Source organism: Eptesicus fuscus, chromosome 23, assembly GCF_027574615.1.
Source record: "Eptesicus fuscus isolate TK198812 chromosome 23, DD_ASM_mEF_20220401, whole genome shotgun sequence".
Classification (NCBI taxonomy): domain Eukaryota; kingdom Metazoa; phylum Chordata; class Mammalia; order Chiroptera; family Vespertilionidae; genus Eptesicus; species Eptesicus fuscus.
The window spans coordinates 13,074,620-13,096,261 of NC_072495.1; the positions used below are offsets into that span (position 1 = coordinate 13,074,620).

Below are 21,642 nucleotides of genomic sequence, written 5' to 3' on the forward strand. Positions count from 1 at the left end.
TTCTATGTTCCAGAGGCATTATTCTTAAAAGCTTAAAACAATGCATCAAAAAATAATTTAGGACCAGGAATCATTTCTGAAAGTAGCTTCCAACTTCTTCATTGGTTACTACTTTGTTCAGTTTTTCCTAACCTTATGTTATCAATTTTAAAAATGTTTATTTTCTAGAAAATTATATTTATTTTAGTATTTTTTTAAATTTAATACTATATAAACATTACATTTTGCACTCTTTGATGATATTCTTTCTCTAGGTCAGTGATGGCGAACCTATGACATGCGTGTCAGCATTGACACGCGTAGCCATTTCTGATGACACGCAGCTGCTTAGGCGGCCGCTTGCCGAGGATGTAACATTTGCTGCTCCTGAGGATGAAACATTTGCGAAATAATGTTTTTTCCTCAAAGTGACATAATACCCGAGTTATGCTCAGTTTTTTGGTGAAGTTTGACACACCAAGCTCAAAAGGTTGCCCATCACTGCTCTAGGTTAACTGTTTTTTTAATCCTTACCCAAGGATATGTTCTATAACTTTTTGAGATAGAGAGAGAGAGAGAGAGACAGACAGAGAGACAGAGAGAGAGAGAGAGAGAGAGAGAGAGAGAGAGAGAGACAGAGAGAGAGAGAGAGAGAGAGAGAGAGAGAAATAAATGTGAGAGAGAAACATCGATCAGTTGTCTCCTGTACACACCCCAACGGGGGATCGAACCCGCAATGTAGGCATGTGCCCTGACCAGGAATCAAAACCGCAACCTTTTGGTGTATGGGATTGACGCTTCAACTAATTGAGTCACCCAGCCAGGGCTAGGTTAAATGTTTTTCTAGACCTTTTACTTCTAATTTCACCTAGGTTTTCTTTCCTACCCCTGATTAAATATGCCAAGTGTATGTTTTTCACACTTTGCTTTTAAAGACCCAGTGCTTTCTATTCATTTATTTCTTTTTCACTTTTTTTTTTCTTCTTTAATGGTTCCACCCACACCTACTATCAGGACCACTGAATAAGAAGTGGCAGGTACCCCTGTTGAAGGTGGGCAACCCTACCTGCCGGGTAAAGGAGAACCCTGGCGTACTGGGCCAGGAGAGAAGTCAAGGTTATGGCTCAGCCTGAGTCTCAAGTTAGGAGCCCCATAAAAGCCTGAGGCCCCACCCATGCTTGAACACCCTCATAGCCATATGTGCCAAAGTTCCAGAAGCCCATCTAGACTCCACTGTGAACAGCTGTGAACAGTAAAAGTTACAGATTTTTACTATTATCAACAATAACAAAAGGCTATTGTCAGCTTTCACAAATTTAGACTCAATCCGGTCACCAAGAGGTGGGTTTGTTCACCTTCAAAGTGTCTGCAGAGTATTTGCCGAGCATACACTGCTAATGGTTTATAGCTGATGCTTTCCAAACCTCTCACGCCTGCCCCATGTTTCCCCCAGAGCTCCAGGCTCAATTCCAACAGTTTCTTGACATTCTCTCCCCAACTCCCTCAAACGTAGCCTACCCAACAATGAACTGGTGTCCATCCCCATAAGCCTATTGTTCTTATGATTTCAGTGGAGGACAACCACTGGCTATTCATGCACCAGCTAGGACTCTCCATCACTCCCCTTGCTCTATCCTAAGAATTTCCCAAATAGTCTCTTCCCCTCTATTCCAATTATCATAGGCCTATGTCAGGCCCTTAAAGTTTTCATCTGAACCACAGACACAGCCTTCTTTTCCCCACAGCTGTCAGAACGATTTCCCTCTTGGCTTCAAAGCTTTTAATGACTCCTTCCCTCTTCCACAATAAAAGACACACTTTTTAAAAGGGAGCATGAGCCTTCCATGACCTGGTCCCTGCGCACTCAGCTGGCCCCACTCGGTGCTGTTTCCTGCCTTGTATATAAAGATCCAACAGTGGTGAAGTGCTGCCTACTCCTTCACAGCAAACCTCTCTCTTCTGCTGTCCACCCTGCATGGGAAACCCTGCAGGATATTCCAGGGCTAGACCACAGGCTTTCTGAGGTAAGACTAAGTGATATTTGCTCTGGCATCCCTCGTGCCTAACGAAGTGCATCACATGGTTTTAGACTGCTGCTGACTGAGTGACATTCCTCCTCTTCAGTCCAAATTGGCAAAATGTGTCTTTCCATTCTAAGTCTATTTACAACACTTTGCAAACATACTCAGGGTCAAATAAAAAACTTCACTGGGCCCCTGTATTCTAGTTTCTGTGGAATAAATAAAGTGCGCTTACGGACTTAGTGATCCACTGATGAAGGAAGTGACTCAGTTCACCAGGATAAACAGCAGAACGTGGGGAGTTCTACATTAAAAATATAAACATATACCCCATGAGGGCAGGAGTGGGGGCACTGAATGCAGCTGGAGGCAGGCAGTGGGGACGATGACTGCACAGACCTTGAGGGACAGGCAGGGTATGACCGATGGTGATGGGGAGGGGTGACCCAGACACAGAGCTGCTGAAGATACTGCTGCTGGTCTCAGACAGCTGCTGGGGCCGCCCAACCCAACAGGCAGCCCCACTCACCGCCTGAGTGACTCCGGAGGATGGAGACACATCGCCACTGCTCCACGTTGGCAAGCTTACCACTGGAGCCGAAGACAGTGCTGGGGCCGATGTACCTGTGTGAAAGAGGAATCAGAAAGGCACTCCAGGGAGGCTCCGGCACTGCACAGAGATGCTCACTGCAGCATGGCTTATCATGGCAGACAGGACAAAGCAAAAACAGACAATGGCTGGAAAGCACTGAATTGCTGAACAGTAGGAGCTGATTGGTAAATTATTTGCACTTGATGAAATACTACACAGTTATCACAAAGTGTGTGGTAAAAGACTAGCCACTGCATGGGAAAATGTTCACAATATATAACTAAGTGAAAGAAGGAGGCCATAGGACAGCATATACAATATGTCACTATGTAACAAAAAAATTACATGTACGCATGGAAAATGGATCAGGACACATGTAAATAACACCAAAATATTAACCATAGCTTTCTTTAGGTGGTGGGATTATCATATTTTTCTTTTATATTTAGTTTTCCAAATTATATACTTAATATTATTTATGTTGGCTAAAGCAGCAGAATCAACAGTTTTTAAGCCCTCTTATAAAGAATTGAAGGCCTCAGCCTTAACACCTGAGGCAGAGAAAGCACTCGAATCATGGGTACTAGGTCCTGGCACTCAAGCAGTCACGTGGGCTCCCATGGAGGTGGTGCCTACACCACTGACATGCCTCTGTTGACAGCCTTTACTCCTGTAGACTTCTTCACAAACTCACAGCAGGACCTTGCTGGGGCAGCTGGGTGGGACAGTGTGCCTCTGCTCTCAAAGCCTCGGCCATAGGGCCACTCTGGCTGAGCAGTGGGGTAGGTCTGAGTCTCCAGCTTGACTGGCCTGAGTCACCTGGGGAGCTGGTTATGGAAGAGTCCCAGGACCCACCCTGAGAGAAGCTGCCTAGGTGTAAAGAAGAAGAGTTTTCTAGGTGATGGTTAGCTCACTACTGGTGCAGAGAAAGGGCTTTCAAGTGAGGACTCCTTAGAGGTCAGGGGTGAGACAGACAGAAAATGAGGTGAATGGCTAAGAGGGCAGGCTCTGGACCCCTCCCCAGATTCCATCAGAGCACCTTGACTTTTCACCACGTTGTATGTTGGGAAATCTCATTTAAAGAACAAAACAAAGGAAGCTACCAATATCAGCATTGGAAGGGATTCGCCCTTTCTTTTTAGGTGGAAACCTTGTTGCCTGGCAAGGGACAGCTGAGCAGATCACTAGGGAGGCTGGTGGCCTTCTGACTCCCTGGTCAGGCCCCAGCTGCTCCTGGCCTACGTGTGCTTCCTGTTTCTTATGAAGTTGGGACTCTGGGGACTTCAGTGCCAGGGTAAAGAAAGTGACTGTGATAAAGACCAGCAAAGAAGCTTCTAAAAATAAAATGTGAAGAAAGGAAAATGATGCTTACGTAGCCCGCTTCCACACCATAATCAGTTTGTCATCTCCCCCAGAAGCTAAATACATCCCACTGTTTGACCACCGCACACAGTTCACACATGCTGGGAAGAAAAAAAAATAGGGTGATGAAAATCCAATAGTCATTTGTTTAAGCAGAGTTTGGCAAGATGCAAAGGGTTTATAAAGTCTAATCTATCTAATCTATTCAAGGCATCTACTATGTGAGAGCCCTAGAAAAACATTTCAGTTCAAGCACTAATCTACTTGTGCTATAATAACAAATGACCAGAATAGAGCCTGGAGGGTGAAAGGCTATATAACCTGAGAAGTGTTAGTGCTGGATGAAGTAGTCAGTAGGAGGAGGCTCACTGCCTTGAAAACTGGTAAATACCTAAATCTCATTATTTAAAAAGGGCTGTCTAATGATGAGATGTATTTCTGAAGAGGGATAATTCTTGACAGGAAGACATGTGCTAAAGAGGCCAAGATGCCTTCTCCAGAGCTTTCAGGAAGCAGCTTGGGTAAAACATAAAACTCTGACTTCATTCCACCTGTCAGCAATTAAATTCGGATTTTCCAAACTCATCAGGACGGCAGGTCGATTGATCCTGCGCTCATAAACTGAGACCAACAGGAATCCCTCTTGGATCCTGTTGTGCTGCAGCCTCTGGGAGCACTCACAGCTCAACCTTCGGGAGCCCAGCAATACGAGGGACACTATCCAAGCTGTGGCCCACACAAGGCCTGTGAGTGACTTGCGCTCCAAGTTGGAGAATGCCAAGAGACATGTTGGGAGAGCAAGAACATACAGAGCAAAGGCAGGGGATGTAACTGTTAATGGAGCACTTCAGGGGAAGCAGCCAGGTAGGAAACCAGAGCCAAGTACAGTCACCCTGATGCTCAGGGGCGGGAAACTAAGGCACTAACGCAGGAAGGAAAACCACATACTGTCCAGCAACCAAAAGGGTCCTGGTAGAGGGTCTCTGAGTGACACAGTGGCAATCTGAGACATCTTGTAAGTTGTCTTTTACACTCCCTTCCCAGAACCCTACTGCTTCCAGGTTGCTGGCCCCAAAGCCCCATGGAATCAGGCAGTAACGACTCATGAGCAGGAAATCACCAGAGGTACCTGCAGACTGTCCAAAGATGGTTCTGTGGGCGGGCCGAGTCTTCTGCCGAATAACTCACCCAGGTGTGCAGCCAACATCTGTGCCTTCAGACAGCAGGCCGAGGGGAGTTACCGCCGCACGGGGCCTTATCTTTCTAATTACAAACACATGTGCTAACCTTGGGCACTCTGCCAACACGAAAAGCCTGCAAAGGGCCACTCTGTAATACCTAAGTGATTGTCCATCTGGCAAAGCATCTTGGGAATATTTTCATCCTTCTCGTCATCCTCCTGGAGGACTGGAGACATATTCCAGATCACAACCTTCCCAGAATCCTGTCCTGGAACGAAGGGGCAGAAATAACTCAATGCACAAGGAGTGGACTATTAACTATGAGACACAGTCCTCACTTAGCTTTCACAAATCACAACTAACTAGATTGGGGGAGACTGAATTTGAATTACTAATATAAGTTACAGCAAAGATGAAGAAAAGCAAGTGTGATGGGGACTCAAAAAGTGTGGATTTAGTACTGTGCTGAGGCCAACCTGACTTTATGAAAAGAATTCTAGACCAGAATCAAATGAGGACCAAGTTCTGGTCTGGCCTCTAACACGGGTCCACCAGAGGCCCCTAGAAGGTCCTCATTCCTGCCCAGTAACCAAGAGGGTCCTAGTAGAGGGCCTCCAAGTGACACAGGGGCCATCTGAGACATTTCATAAACTGTCTTTTACACACGCTTCCCCAAACCCTACTGCTTCCAGGTCGCTGGCCCCATCTGTAAATGAAGAGGCTGGAAAAGCCTAGGCCCAACACCCTTTCAGGTCTCTGCATGAGCTTCTCTCCCTTTCAGGTGCTGTCTGCAGTCCGTGGCTGTCCTCACATGGTGCTTTAAGACCCCAGTCTGAAATGTGCCTTAAACACTGGAAAAGGTCCTCATTATCTCACCGGCTCTTTGCCATCTACAGATGAGAGATCAACCAAAAGAGGGCATTTCGAGGCCTGTGGTCATAGGCTGATGTAGTATTGGGCTAAAAAATACATCTATGCATTTCAGTAATGATTTCTCTTTCTAAGATTTCCATTACTGATAACTAACAAAAGTCCAGCCCCTCCTTTAACTTTCTGTTATAGAGGGGCTGATGCTCTATCCACCGAGCCAAACCAGCTAGGGTGTAAACTCATTTTTCAATCAGCTCTTCTAGAGTGTACTATGCTGAGTAGGTCAGGAAGGTGTGCCTCTTCTCGTGGATGAGGAGAAATCTGTTACCCCAGCTAAGTCCACTGGTCCTAGGTGACGCCTGTGGGCACCTCTCTGGTGCAGCCGGCAGCACGCTGGAAGGAGATCAAGGCTTCCCTGTAAGCCCTGCAGCAGGAAGTCTTCAGGCAACCTGCTCTGCAGCACCTGCAGACCTGGAACTCACAGGGGCACTCTCCAGTCCTGTCCAGGAAGGCCTCAGCCAGAGGGAGACCCTGCTCTGTAGTGAAGCTGCTGGGGGACTGGGCTCTGCGGGAATGCTACTTTGTGTGACCATATATACATCTTGGTGTCTTGGCCTCAAAAGTGACTTTGCCTTTCCAGAGTTGTTACTGCAATACTGCAGCAGACACTGGGTGAAACACACCAACAATACCATGGATCATCTTTTCAAATGGTGGTGCACATTTGTACTTGCCCTCTAACGCCAGTTGAATTGCTTTGAGCCTGGAGAATGGGCCTGATAACTACATGACTGACTCCAGAGGTTAACCATCTCCTCCCCTTTACAGATGAGAAAACACTGCCAGAACCAAGATGAGGACCAAGAGCCCTTGCCTCTGGGGCTGGAGCTTTGTCCATGAGACTACCTGCCATTTTTCACGCTCAATAAGCTTGGGCTCAGACATGCAAATTGATTTTAATATCAACCCAATGAACAGAAATTAGAAAGATAAACCTGTTATCGAAATATCGATACACAGCATACTCTAGTGCCAAAAAGGGATTTTGATGTGACTTGTTCAGACTTAAACTGAGTCACATCTATACTGAAAACAGCAAATATTCTTTCTATCGCTCAATGGGTGACCAGGAGAAGCAGAGCTAGGTGCAGGGCTGTGAGCATTCCTGTTATTCCATGAACATACCTTGTCCTCCAGTTGCGAACTTGGTCCCGTCAGGGTGAATATCAACTGAAAATATTGGCTTGCCTGGAAACAAAGAAAAAACACACACAACATCGCCTTGGCTTCTATTCATTGAAGAATAGCAACAGACTCAAACTTTTAAAATATTGGTTATTCAAACAATATCCCTAATCACTGATCCTAGGAAAAATAATATATTATCAATGTACACTTACCTGAGAGTGAGGGCGGAGTGATCTAAGTTTTAAAGTATAAACTGCTGGAACACTCTCCAAGTGACATTAACTAGATGAAAGTATAAAAGTGGGACAAAGCAATCTGTCCCTAGAATGACTGAGCGCATAGGTCACCTGGGCATTTACACAGGGGTCTACTGGATAAGAGCTTGCCACCTCCGGGGATGCATGTTTGTAAAGGCTAATCATGACAACAGCTCTGAGTCACAGGGGCTACTAGTATATACTAGTACATCCAGCCATCTCCCCGTCCCATGGATCAGCCTGGACACGGGATGCATGCCCTGGCTTTTCTGCTGACTGAGAGCTGGGTAGGGCCAGTGGTTGTCTGCAACACACTGCTGCCCTCATCATGCTTCTGATTCCGAAAAGCTTCGCCCCCATACATTTGTGCTGCATCAATGTCCACGGAGAGTCGGCCTTCTCGGCATCTCCTTTTGCTGATCCTCCTTCCACGGTACATGCCCGATGTCCAAACAGATGTTGACTGGTGAGTGGTAACACAGTAATATTTGTCCAGTGACAAATTTAGATGGCATGACAATGGACTGAGCACGAGCAATTGCTGTTGCCAAAGAGTCTCTTAGTCAAGCATGCTCTATTGCTGTCACCCAAGGAAAGGTGGTATGGGCACTAGGACAAGAGTTACTGGCTATAGAATTATAAGGTAGCAAGTGTGGGCAATGGCTGCTTAAGAGCTGAAAGTCTTGCCAGGGCTCACATCCATGTGTGGAAATGAAAAGGCAATGCCAGCACTGGCCCCGGTGGCACCGCTTCCCTCACTTCTGGAGCCAGGTCTCACAGTCCAATTATGCAGGAGCTGCCACAGGCCGGGGAAATGTGCTCCCTTCTCACTGGTCATTACGTGGTAGTGGGAGACACAGCTGTGCAAGGCCGCCAGCAAGCAGGTACAAACTCTCTATTTTGTCTCAGGGAGCAAGTAGAAACCTAGGAAAATTTGAAAATCACACCACATGCTATTTCATCTCTAGTATTTACTGAATTCCAAAACAACAAAGGCTACCACAACAGGCCATGCTAGCAGCTCTGGCCTGGTCTTTGGGCCCCTCAGTCACTTCCAGGCCCACACCCAAGAGCCAGAGTTCTATAGTGACAGCCAAGGAGCTGCGGCCTGCACTCCGGGAGCACGGCAGGGTGCTCAAAGCGGTCCCAAACACATGAAATTTCAGCCCTGGTCTGCTCTGAGCTTTCATTCCAAGAGTTCACAAGACAAGCCCTGACACAGCTTGGTACTGCATAATCTCTGAAGGAGCCAGCCCCAGCAGTGGAGTGCACTCACAGAGACCTGAAGAGGAAGCCTGCCAGTTATTATTCTCCAATAGCCTGGACAGGGCAGACCTGATCACTCCCACCTTCATCTTCAATAAAGGACTCCAGAAACTATTATACAGGGCGGGCTAAGAAGGGCAGGTGCTGAGAACACAGGTAAGGACTGAAAGTGCTCCAACTGGTCCTTCCATGCGTGTGCACTCAGGCCCATGCTGGCACACCCACACCCTTCCTGGGCTTGGTGGCTGCCATGTGTGATAAGCCAGAGTCCCACACGCTGCTGCTGAGAATGTGCCAGCTTTTCCCATAGGCTGAGGGCCTGGGAGGGAAGCAGTTGCGAAAAGGTGGGTTTCTTGCCTATCTGCCTGTGAGATATGCCTCCCAGGCGAGCCTCAAGAAACAAGACAGGAAGGACAATTGGGGCTGTGGGCCCAACCTTGAGTGGTGCAGATGCCACTGCTCCAAAGGCTGTAAGAAATGCTGAGACCATGGCTAGTGCTAAGACTGAGGCTTGGAGTGCGGCCAGACACCAGACGACAGTGACCAATTAGCACCATAGGAGCCTTGGGAACTTCAAAAGAGCAGATATCTCTAAGTATAATGAGAACAGCAGCGGGAGCCTAGACCTCATCAGTGCTGCCATCTCCACTTGGAGCCTCCTGGGGCATCTGTGGCAGGCCAGCCCTTAGAGGTGCCAGCCAGCCACTCCTTCTAGGAGAGCCAGAGCCATGCTGGGGGATGTTCTATGGAGCTCTGCCTTTCCAAGGCCAGACCCTCACCTCTCCCGCTCATGACATGCTCTCGAGTATCTCAAAACCTGGAGGCGCCAAAACCGGTTTGGCTCAGTGGACAGAGCATCGGTCTGTGGACTGAAAGGTCCCAGGTTCGATTCCGGTCAAGGGCATGTACCTTGGTTGCAGGCACATCCCAAGTAGGAGGTATGCAGGAGGCAGCTGATCGATGTTTCTAACTCTCTATCCCTCTCCCTTCCTCTCTGTAAAAAAAAAAAAAATCAATAAAATATATTTAAAAAATGCTGGAATGAATTTAAAATAGTCTGGATGAAGCAGATTATGGAATCAATTTTTTAAAAAAATGCCCTAACCGGTTTGGCTCAGTGGATAGAGCGTCGGCCTGCAGACTCAAGGGTCCCAGGTTCGATTCCGGTCAAGGGCATGTACCTTGGCTGCGGGCACATCCCCAGTAGGGGGTGTGCAGGAGGCAGCTGATCGATGTTTCTCTCTCATCGATGTTTCTAACTCTCTATCCCTCTCCCTTCCTCTCTGTAAAAAAAATCAAAAAAAAAATCAATAAAATATATTTAAAAAAAAAACCCTGCAGGCAGTCCAGGCCAGGCCAGGCCATTCTATAAATCTCACCTGGCCCTCTGAGGTAAATACTTCTGACATCCTCATTTTACCATGAGAGGGAAACTAAGGCATACAGAGAGGTTAAAAAAAGTTGCCCCAAATCATACAGCTGCCTGGAAGAGTCTAGGTATCTGGCTCCAGAGCCCAAGGTATTAAATACTGTGGTTTGCTGCCTCTCTAGGGGATTAATGTCCAGAACATATAGAGAACTCCTAAAATTCAATGGCAAAAATAGGAAAAAACTCCATTAAAAAATGGGCAAAGGACTTCAACAGACATTTCTCCAAAGAAGACATACAAAATGGCCAACAAGCATATGAAAAAATGCTCAATATCATTAAACTATCAAGGAAATGCAAGGCAAAACCAGAATGAGATATCATTTCACATTTATGAGGATGGATACTATCAAAAGAAGAAAAAAGAAAATAACAGTACTGGTGGGATATAGAGAAATTGGAACACTTATCCATTGCTAGTAGAAATGTAAAATGGTGCAGCCACTATGGAAAACAGTATGGTGGTTCCTCAAAAAATTAAAAACAGAATTACCTAGGATCCAGCAATTCCACTTCTGGGTATATATTCAAAAGAATTAAAAGCAGAGTCTTGAAGACATATTTGTACACCCATGTTCACAGCAGCATTATTATTATTTTTTAACATATTTTAAAAAATATATCTTATTGATTTTTTACAGAAAGGAAGGGAGAGGATAGAGAGTTAGAAACATCGATGTGAGAGAAACATTGATCAGCTGCCTCCTGCACACCTCCTGCTGGGGATGTTGCCCGCAACCAAGGTACATGCCCTTGACCGGAATCAAACCTGGGACCTTTCAGTCCACAGGCCAATGCTTTATCCACTGAACCAAACCGGTTAGGGCCACAGCAGCATTATTCAAATAACCAAGGGAAAACAATCAGTGTCCTTTGATGGATAAATGGATAAGCAAGTTGTAGTATATCCGTAAAATGGAATATTAATCAGGGAAATTCAGACATGCTACAACATGGATAAACCTTAAAGACATTATGCTAATTGACATAAGCCAGCCACAAAAGCACAAATACTGTATGAATCCACTTATATGAGGTCTCTAGAGTAGTTAAATTCATAGAGACAGAAAGAAGAATAGTGGAAAGGGGAGTGGGGAGGAGAGAGGGGGGGTAAAAAAAATTAAAAAAATTAAAAAAAATAAGAAGAATAGTGGTTGCCAGGAGCTGGGGAAAGGGAATATGGAGAGTTGTTGCTTACCAGGCATATAGTTTCAGTTTTGGAAGATGAGCAAGTTCTGTAGATATTTTACACAACAATGTGAATATACATAACATTACTGAATTATACACTCAAAAGATTAAGATGATAAATGTTATATGTATTTTACTACAACTTAAAAAATGCTAATCAAAACCAAACCAAACATATATCTATAAGGTAGAGGGGTATGGAAAGGTGATAGGTGTGGTTATAGAAGGTGTTGGAACTGCTCAGTGTTTTGACTGTCGTGGTGAATACACGAACCTAGACAGGTAAAATCTTGTATAGAACTAAATACCCATCTACACACAAATTAGTACAAATAAAGTGGGGAAATCTGAATAAGATAGGTGGAGTGTGTCAATGTCAATGTGGTATTATACTATAGTTTTGCAAAATGTTATCACTGGGAGAAAATGGGCAAAGTGTACAAAAGATCTCTCTATTTCTCATTATTTCATTCAATTGCATGTAATTCTACAATTATCTCAATGAGAAACAAACATATACATATGGTCTGTTTTTTAAAAACCAAATATATATATTTTTGTGTATAATAACATGAAGGTAATCAAGGTAAACAGCAAACCACCTGTGATTGTCATAACGAAACAAATTATTTTCTTGTGCAGGTGATAATGTACTCGACAACCAGCAGTCTCTCTGGAGAAACCCTGGCACCTAAGCACTCCTAATGTGCAGTTAACACCTCTAGCCAGCTGCCTTCTGACATCTCATCCTTAACTTCTCCAAGACAGAACTGATCTTCACATCTATACCTGCTCTACTGGCTGTCTGCCCATCACAGTTAAGGCCATGCCTTAGACAGAAGAAGCCAACAGGCTGGGCACAACAGCCATACTGCCTATGACTTTTTTTCTGGCCTCATCTCCTGGTCCCCTTCCCTCTAATCACTGGTCCAGTGCCCTGGCCTCCTTTCTGTTCCTAGACTGCACCAGGTGCCCTCCCACCCAGCGCCCTGCACTGGCTCTATCCTGAGCCGGAAGCTCTTCTCCCAAATAGTACAGACCACGGCTCCTTCCTTGCCTCCTCCTAGCATTTACTCAATGTTGCCTTCTCACTGAGGCCTACCCTAGCTATCGTACTTGAAAGTGTTACTTCCTCAAACCTACCCTAGATATCCTACTTGAAAGTGTTACTTCCTCAAACGGGCACAACCCATCCCATTAATACTGATCTATTTTTTCCTTAACTAATTTATTACATAGTATATAATTTCCTTTATTGTATCTCTGCTCACCCTGCCCACCAGAATGTAAACTCCAAGAGCTCAGCCATTTTTGTCTGTTTCAGTCATGGAGTCATTCCCAGCTATGGCTTGGTACTTAGCAAGCACTCAATAAATATTTGCTGTTGTTAATTGCTGGAGAAAGTCCACAGCAAAGGCCCAAAATTCAAACACACCTTCACAGTGTCACTAGCATCCCAGTCTTTGGAAGGTAGGCTTCTCATCTCTTGAAGAAGGGACACAGATATCACCAACCACTTCACAGAGCCACCTGCTGCTATTATCTCTACTGCTTTCAACCACAAAAACTTCTCCAGCCTTAAGTAAGCAGTACCACAATGACATCCAATAGGTATCAGGTGGCCGAGAGACTCAAAACAGCACAGGAAGGAAGCTGCAGCAATCATGCAACCGTTACCCCTCCCCCTCGCCCTAACTAAGGTAGGAGAAAGTGACAGGTATATCATTTATAGGCCTTAATCACTTCTCCTGAAGCATTTGCCAACACATAATCAAGTTTTGGTAACATTCACTACTTGTTTCTTCATACTCTTTTCTCCTCTAATTTTGCAGAACATAGATATTCCTTAAAAGTTATCTGCAACATGGATTTCTATAAATATAATAATCTCTTCCAGTTCTATTAGAAAATTAAGAGCATAAGAACCACATTCCCACTGGAGGGCAGAGATATATGTTAGCTTGACAACCATAGTTAAGAAAATAACACTGTCATTTATAATACTGTGTTGCATATTTGAAAGAAGCTTAGAGAGTAAATCTCAAACATTTTCATCAGTGAAAAAAAAAATTCTGTAACTATGTTCGGTGAGGAATGTTAACTAGATATTTGGTGATCATTTTGCAATATATAGATATATTGAATCACTATGTTGTACATCTGACACTGATATAATGTATTTCAATTAAAAAGAAAACAAACCTACCATATTAAATGGAAACTACACAGCAACATGTTAGCTATTCACAGTTATATATGCAATGCAAGGTCTGAAGGGAGGCTACACAATTAAAAAATTGGATTTGCTATGGTATCAGGGATTTGGCTAAGGTCTTAAAAATTTAGATACTTTGTAAACAAACAAAAAATAGCCCTAACCAGTTTGGATCAGTGGATAGAGCATCGGCCTGCAGACTGAAAGGTCCCAGGTTCGATTCCGGTCAAGGGGATATGCCCACAAACAGTAGGAGGTGTGCAGGAGGCAGCTGATGGATGTTTCTCTCTCATTGATATTCCTAACTCTCTATCCCTCTCCCTTCCTCTCTGTAAAAAAATCAATAAAAATATATTTAAAAAAAATAGAGACACTCTTATAACGTGGTATGTAAACTAAATGTGTGTTTTTTTTTTAAAAAAAGCACCAAGCCACCAGTTACTTTTTCTAAATAGTCTGAAAGACAATTTTAACAATGTTATTTCCTTTTTTGCATTTTCAAAATTTTTCTAAATTAAACAGGTATTACTTTTATAGTAATAAAAATAATTTTACATTTTACAAATTAAAAATATCAAATCATAAAATGCTTCGTTAAAAAAAAAATGCTTCGTTATCCACATCCACACATATACCATAAGAAGTATCCTAGTATAATAATATATGGCAATTGTCACGCCAAAAATAAAGGTATTTGTCCTGTTCCTTAATAGCTCTAGAATGGAGCTCTAGGGTTTTTCGAAAGGGAGAAGGCAGAGAGGCTACTCATCAAACAGATGCTTGGGGAAGGTCCTGTGTAGTGGCCTCACCCAGCCCCCGGGGGGGTCTAATTGAATCTGGGCTCTCTCTCCATCTGCTTTCCCAGTCTTACTGATCTCAGTGGACAGCACGGGAGTTACCCACCCTTCAGCCCTCCCTTATCTCATACCCCATATTCTACCCTGGCAACTCTACCTTAGCAATACATCTGTAACTCAAACTTTCTGGGGAGGTGTAAATATTCCATATTTTGAGTGGGGAATAGGTTACAAAGTGTATTTGTTTCTCAAAAATTCATCAAATTGTATACCTTAGGTCTGTGCTCTTGCCCTTGTGGTGCTTTAGTCTCACTCAAATCACAAGACATCCTTGCTGTTCCTCAAACCCACCAGGCTGTTCTCTCTGCCTGGGATGCTCCTCCCTCAGATGGCTGCCTTCCTCACCTGCATGAGGTCTCTTGTGAGTGGATGCCATGGTACCCTGTCCAGGTCCCTCCCTCCAGGAATGAAGCACATTTCCACAGCTGCAAAGTGTGTTTCCCCCACCCACCCCTACACCACTTGCTATCTATTCTGTTTCATCTACTCCCCTTCCTAAAATGGGAAGCTCTAAGACTCAATTATATAAATAGGCTCCTTGGATAAGGACTTGAATGCTTCCCCCTCGCCCAGGCCGGTTTGGCTCAGTGGACTGAAGGGTCCTGGGTTTGATTCCGATCAAAGGCATGTCCCTTGATTGCAGGCTCCCGGCCCCGGAAGGCAACCAACTGATGTCTCTCTCACATTGATGTTTCTGTCTCTCTCCGTCCCTTCCACTCTCTGAAAAAAAAAAAAAAAATCAATGTAGGTGAGGATTATAAAAAAAGAATGCTTCCCTCTCATTGTTGGAATACCCAGCAAATTCTACCACAAAGTGTGATCTTTAGAAAAGCCAGCCAGAATGAGCAAGTAGTTTGTTGAAGCAAATCAACTCTACCAGCCAAGGGTAGCAGACACTGGGGGCTGCCCATCCACCAGCCACCTTCCATCAACCTGGGGGCCTACTCTGGTGTGTGCCACACACTGTCCAAGGCCCTGGGAATAGAGCGTTAGCAAACACAAAGCCTCTACCCTTCAAGAGCTTACTTTTGGTGGGAAGGTCTCTAACCCCAACTTTAGTCAAGTATCTCACCCTCCCCTATGTAAGCCAGCAGGCAATGGTGACTAGTGTAAGAAAAGGCAAGAGAGCCCTAGCTAGTTTGGTTCAGTGGATAGGGTCTCAGGTTCGATTCCAGTCAAGGGCACATGCCCTGGTTGCAGGCTCAATCCCCAGTAGGGGGCATGCAGGAGGCAGCTGATCAATGATTCTCTCTCATCATTGATGTTTCTCTCTCTCCCTTCGTCTCTGAAATATATATATATATATATATATATATATATATATATATATATATATAAAAAGAAAGAGAAGGCAAGAGGAAGACTCAAAGTCCATGATTGGGGCACAGGTCTCTCCCTGAAAGCATTCTGTTGATACTCCATGACCAAAGAGCTCTTAAAAACCAAATGCCAGAAGAGTCGCCAAGCACACCTCAAGAGCAATCTGCCAGGTTAGAAGCCTCAAGGCCCTCTGCGTGGCTACAGAAGCAGCCATAGAAAAATATCCAAGCACAAGGGGACTCCTGGTTTCTGGAAGCTCTTTGCAAGGAGGAAATGGGTACTCTATCTCCCTGGGACAGAGGTGCCCAGCACAGAGACCAACACTTGGTAATTAGAAAGAGTAAGCCTGGGCTCCGACTGGAATCTGGGTGTGACCCCTAACTCACCCCCTTTACATTTAGTAGGTCACCTCATTTTATGCAGCCTGTTTCTACCTGCAAATTCTGCTGCAAGTCAAAGAGAATTTCAAGGGTAACTGATATAACAAATCCTGAAACGGGTCAGCTTTGGGTGTGTTAATTTAGCACCTTAAGAAGCCATGGCCTTCCACCTACCCGTCTGTCATCCTCATGGTTACAGGCTGACTGCCACGTGCAAACCCAGTGAAGTCCAACAGAAGCAAGGCCTCTCACACAGCTCTTCTTACCGGATTCCAGAGGAGCCCCCAGCACATATCCCTGCCCAGTCTTATTGGCTAGAATGGCATCAAATGGCTGTTCCTCAAAAAATCTCTGGCACTCATCCACATACCAGCTTAGGGCTATCAAAACTTGCCCCAGCAGCTTGGTCTGCAGAAGAGGGCAGACACCTGAAAAACACTGGGATTCTGCTGGACAGAAATAGGGGCAGACAACCCGCAGTATGTGCATCACTCCCTTTTTGCTATTTAATAATGTGGACACTACAGACGGACCCACTCACCTCTCTAGGAGTTGCTGCTCATCTTGGTAGGATAATAAAATGTGCTTGCATCGATTTTTGGTCCCAGGGCTCATTCCAGACCTGTTTCATGTGCTAGACACCTCTGCAGCCTATAGGCAAACACCCTGATAAACGGGAGAACCTAGTAACCTCTGGGGCAAAGGAGAGGTCAAAGGAGACAGCCCTCTCTCCATGGTCACTGACAGGACCCACGATCAGTGCAATGGCAGCAGGTCCCCTCAGTGGCCAAAGCCAGGTGCTTCCCAGAGGTCCCTCCAAGCTGTAAATTACAATTCTGTTCATGAAATGAAAACATCTTTTCAACAACTTCTTAGATAAAAACAAATGTTTAAGAAAACCCCATTTTTTAGTCCTCATTCTTGCTTTCTCTTGCATACTAAAGAAATACTCAGAGAGTGACCCAAATCTACAGTCACCTGCCTTTGCCCTGTTTTCAGTGCCTATCCATTCCTTACCTCCACCACTCCTGACCTCCCTCATCATCTCTCACCAAGGTGGAGGGAACAGCCTCTGAACTCCTCTGGGGCCTTCTGGAGACAGCCTCCTCAGAAACCTCAATGTGCCCCTCCCCCAGCCCCTGGAAGGAAGTCTAAGCTTCCATCAAGGTGCTTAAGGCTCCGCCTACCAGCCCCATTCTCCCCATTCACCTGCTCAGTCATGCCCTAACATGCTGTCTCCTCTTAAGTGCTCTCAGCCCTCCCCGGGCCTTTCCTCCTGATGCCCTCACAGCAGTGGGGCCTTTTCCCCCATCACAGTCCTCCTGGGGTCAAGGTTCAGCCCAAGGGCACACCACAAGCCAGGCCCCCCAACCTGGGGCCATGGCTGCTCACTCATTTAGTGCTGGTTTCCCTCTGCCCTGCATTCTAGAATGTGGTATAGGTCCCGCTCCCACCTACTGCACAGCTTTCCATACATAGGGATAACCTTATGTACCATGAACTTCTCTCCAAAAGGGTTCAATGTTTGGTGTATAAATCAGTGAAAAATCCACATGTGTATTATCCAAGGCAAAATCCCACCTAGTTTTCTTCTGAACCCACTTGCAATGTATTCTGGTTGTTTTCTTAAATCGACCTATTGCCATCAGATATAAGTCAGTGAGAGACAATGTAAAGAGAGCTCACATTTCCTGAGCCTTCACAGGTAGAGGGGAGGCAGGTGTTACTGGCTTCATTTAACAGATCAGGAAAAGAGATCAAAAGGACTTTCCCTGACACATTTGGTGAGCAGTAGAGCACAGAGACTCAAGAACAAGACCGACTTCAAAATAAAAGGCAAAACTCTTGTCCTCAAGAATCAATTTAATTGGAATGATGAGACAAATACAAGAAAAGGCAAAAAAACCCCAACAAAAAACACAATGAAGATATTCTTATCTAGAGCAGGGTTTCTCAACCCCGGCACTACTGACATTTTGGGCCAGAGGATCCTTTGTTGTGGATGCATGTCCTATACGCTGGAGGGTATTCAGCAGCAGTCCTGTGCTTATCCACCAGATACCAGTAGCTCTCCACCCCCCTCAGTTGTGAGAACCAGAAATGTCTCCAGACATCATCCTGTTTGAGAACCCCCAATCTAGAGCAACTCTAAAGTGTACCTTAACAACCGCTGCAATCATAAAATATCTCTATTAGGATCCCTCCCAGCCTGTTCTGAGAGACAGGTCTGCAGGGCCCCTCCAGTAGCTGTGCAGGGCCTTTCCACACCCAGTCCTGACTTCATTACCGCACCATCCTCCCCGCATTTCCCCTTCAAGCTGACTTACTTATTTTCACCCAGATGCAGAAGATGTCTCAATAGGATGTCTCAAAGTCCTTTCTGGGATGAGACAGGGTAGGGGGGAAAATAATGCAATCACAGGACAGGCGAGAAAACACACCACAAAGCAATGTGATTAACTGACAAATTATTCCATTTCTGAAAATTTGCCAAACACCTTTTACAACATTGCCATCAAAGTGTGAGCCAGAGGCCAAAGGAAGATGAGAGTTCTTCCAGTCCTGGTCCTTCTGAAGAGCTGAGCATGAACACTGCCCAGGAGTGAGAATTCCAGAAAACTCTTAGGAACAAAGGCCAAGGGATGGGAAGAACCCATCTCAATGAAACTTCCTAAACACACAAATATAGACCACGTTTTCTTACAACCAAAATCCCAATCGCTTTCACGTTCTGACCAATATATGGTCATAACCTAACTAAGAAATGAACCTTTGGCCAAGCCTAAAATAAAATGAAATATAAAGAATACTATATCTAAGAACAGAGAGTAAAACATGTGAGTATGAACAATGCCTGGCACCTAACTTCTATATAAGTTATAAATATTATTGGCTATTATATACCTTAAGGCACTCTTTGGATATGGGATGAAATGATAGGGGTGAGTTTTTATATTTACTCAACTTTACCAAGGTCCAGGAGTGAAATCACAATCCCAAGAATTTCCTAATAAATAATGGCATCTTGAACCCAGTCTGATTCCATTTTCAAGGCTCATTTCACTGGGATATGACAACTTCAAAATTTATTAACTTACCACAGAGCAGAGATTCTCAACTGGGGGTGATTCTGGCCACCAGGGGTCAATGGCAATGTGTGGAGACATTTTTGATTGTCACAACTGGGTGTGTACGGGGAGATGTGTGCCTCTGACATCTGGGTAGAGGCCAGGGATGCTAAAATCCTACAACAGAACAATTATATGGCCCGAAATGTCAACTGTGCTGAGGCTGAGGAACCTTATCTTAGAAGAAAGGTCTTACCACTATTATCAGCCAGGAAAACGAAGACTGAAAGTATGCCTGTACCCCAACATATACTTCTCATTGTGCCTTAAACCAGCCCCACTGTAGCTGCCTTTTCCACTTGTCTGAATGGATCCTACCACCACAGAAAAATTGCTGGGCTCTCCTGCTCCATCCCTCTTTGGACTCTCAGACACCAGAAAAAGTATGTTCAAGCCACGTAACAAGTCAGGAGACATAAATGCAGAGTAAGGAAGCCAGAAAGTGAAATGATGCCCTCTCCAAAGCACCATGGTCTTTTTTTTTTTGTTTGCTAATCCAAAGTAAGCACCACCCACCACTCTGGCTTCTGGCTAAGCCGCTCCCGCCCCCACCAGCTCTCACTATTCACCAGTTTTTAAAGGACTGATCAGTAGGACTGGTCAGTAATCCAGACAATGATTATTTCCTTCCGGATAGTGGTAATTTACCCTGACAGTTCTTCTGAACACTTGATAAGACAAAGGTTGATTTCAGGAGATTTTAAAAGAAAGGAAATTTAACAAAGAACAAGTTTAAAATAAGTTAAATTCCATCCCTCCAGAGTGTCAATTTTTTTTATTATGTCTTAGGTTTCTAAAGTATTTTATAATCTGGGGTGCACTTTTGTGTCTTCCTTCCCAACCAAACATCATAACTGTACTATAAATAAGGCGGAGCAGATATCAAGTGCCATCCTAAGACTATGGAGAGGCCACAGCAACAAGAGGCCCCGCCCACGCTGCCAGGGTGGGATGTTTGGCTGTTGGCCTGATTGTAGACTCTCACTTGTTTGTACCTCGATAATCACTTAAGCACCTTGACTTATTCTTACACAGCTCAGAACTTGTGTCCTACTAAGGAGCTTATCACAAAGTTAGAAATTATACGGCAGAAAGTCAGAGAGAGAGACTGGAGAAGGGTAGGCTGACTATACACACAAACTGACCTAGGCAAAATTTTTATTTTAAAATAAAAAAATTCCTTCAGATCTTCACTTACACAACAAACTAGTTCATAATGAAATATTTCCTTTCCTAATTCACAAGCCCCATAACTTATAATTACTGAACATTTCCCCAGGTCTCCAGGGAAAGATCTGCATACTACACATCAGAAAATCAACTTCGGAGAAATGAAACTCTAGTTCACAGCTTTTGGTTTCATGCACATAAACCTAGTGTGTCTTCATAAATCACAGAAACCTCATCTTTCTTACCTGTTTCAGCCAATATTTATCATGCCTCCTTTATGTGGGAGACACTGCCGAGTGTGGCAGGGAAAACAGAGGGGAACGAGGCAGTCTCTGTCCTGGGGGTATAAGGAAAGGACACAGGGACACAGCACATCTAGTGGACTAACTCAGGAGGAATGGTAAAAGGAAAAGGTGACCCACCCGGGCCCTGGAAAATGACAAAGATACCACACAAGGAGAGAAAGGGAGAGCACTTCTGCCTGAAGGAACATAGATGTTCAGTTCAGCTGCAGTAGCAGAGAGCAACCCGCAGATCAGGTTCAAAACTGAAAAGCTACATGTACAAAAAAGGCAAAAGCATCTACTCTACTTGCTCTAAGAGAAAACGATAACTCATTCTCGCTGCATGCAAAGTAGGAATGAGGAACAAGGGGTGACCCTTTGCCTACCAGTAGTCAGAGGCAGGCGGGGATCAGGGCTACAGGCCTTATGCTGGAGGAGTGCTCCCTGGGCTTCCGTGCTGTCAGCAAGGGGATGAGGGACTCTCTTCCCTCACCTCCCTGGGGCCTGGAGACAGGGGTGGTGAGGAGGACCAACTCCAGCAGTTGTGCCCACAAAGGCAGAACTATGACAAAACTGCTGGTTACTAAAGGCTTCTCCGTGCCGCACACAGCCTGTTCTCAACCAGAGGACTGGAAGAGTCAGTTTCCCCGGGGTGTGCTTGGGGGCCACTGCCACAGAACTAAGGAAGCCCCTCTCCTAGAACACACCTGTGTCGGATGGACTCCAACCCAAGTCACCATGATGCCCCAGCTCAGAATAAACGGGGTTCCTTCCGCTGGGGGACCTCGGCGCTCAGCCATAGCCCCCCAACTGGGGGCACAGTCACCAGATCCAGGCCTCAGCCGGAGCAGGAACAGCTCCTCCAGCAGGGCAGAGACGTGCAGATTTCAGGTCTTCACCCCGCCAATCAAAAGCTACAAGAGGGGTTGCGCCCAGGTTTCACACACATCGA

At 45.1% G+C, this 21,642-nt stretch overlaps 1 protein-coding gene across 7 annotated transcripts in view; it reads right to left on the bottom strand.

The window, feature by feature from the left end:
• The window catches only part of LOC103286974 (protein HIRA), a 64,814-nt gene that overhangs the window by 42,520 nt on the left and 652 nt on the right, over positions 1-21,642 (bottom strand). For 3 of the 7 annotated variants that reach the window (XM_054712620.1, XM_054712619.1, XM_008142610.3), the window contains exons 2-5: positions 7,191-7,253; positions 5,293-5,403; positions 3,965-4,055; positions 2,530-2,624 (exon numbers count right to left, since the gene is read on the bottom strand). In XM_054712620.1, the coding sequence (XP_054568595.1) occupies positions 2,530-2,624; positions 3,965-4,055; positions 5,293-5,403; positions 7,191-7,253 (360 nt within the window). Of the gene's footprint in view, positions 1-2,235; positions 2,305-2,399; positions 2,417-2,529; positions 2,625-3,964; positions 4,056-5,083; positions 5,218-5,292; positions 5,404-7,190; positions 7,254-21,642 lie in introns of those variants that run through there. The other 4 variants (XM_054712622.1, XM_054712621.1, XM_054712623.1 and 1 more) reach the window with 4 other exon arrangements.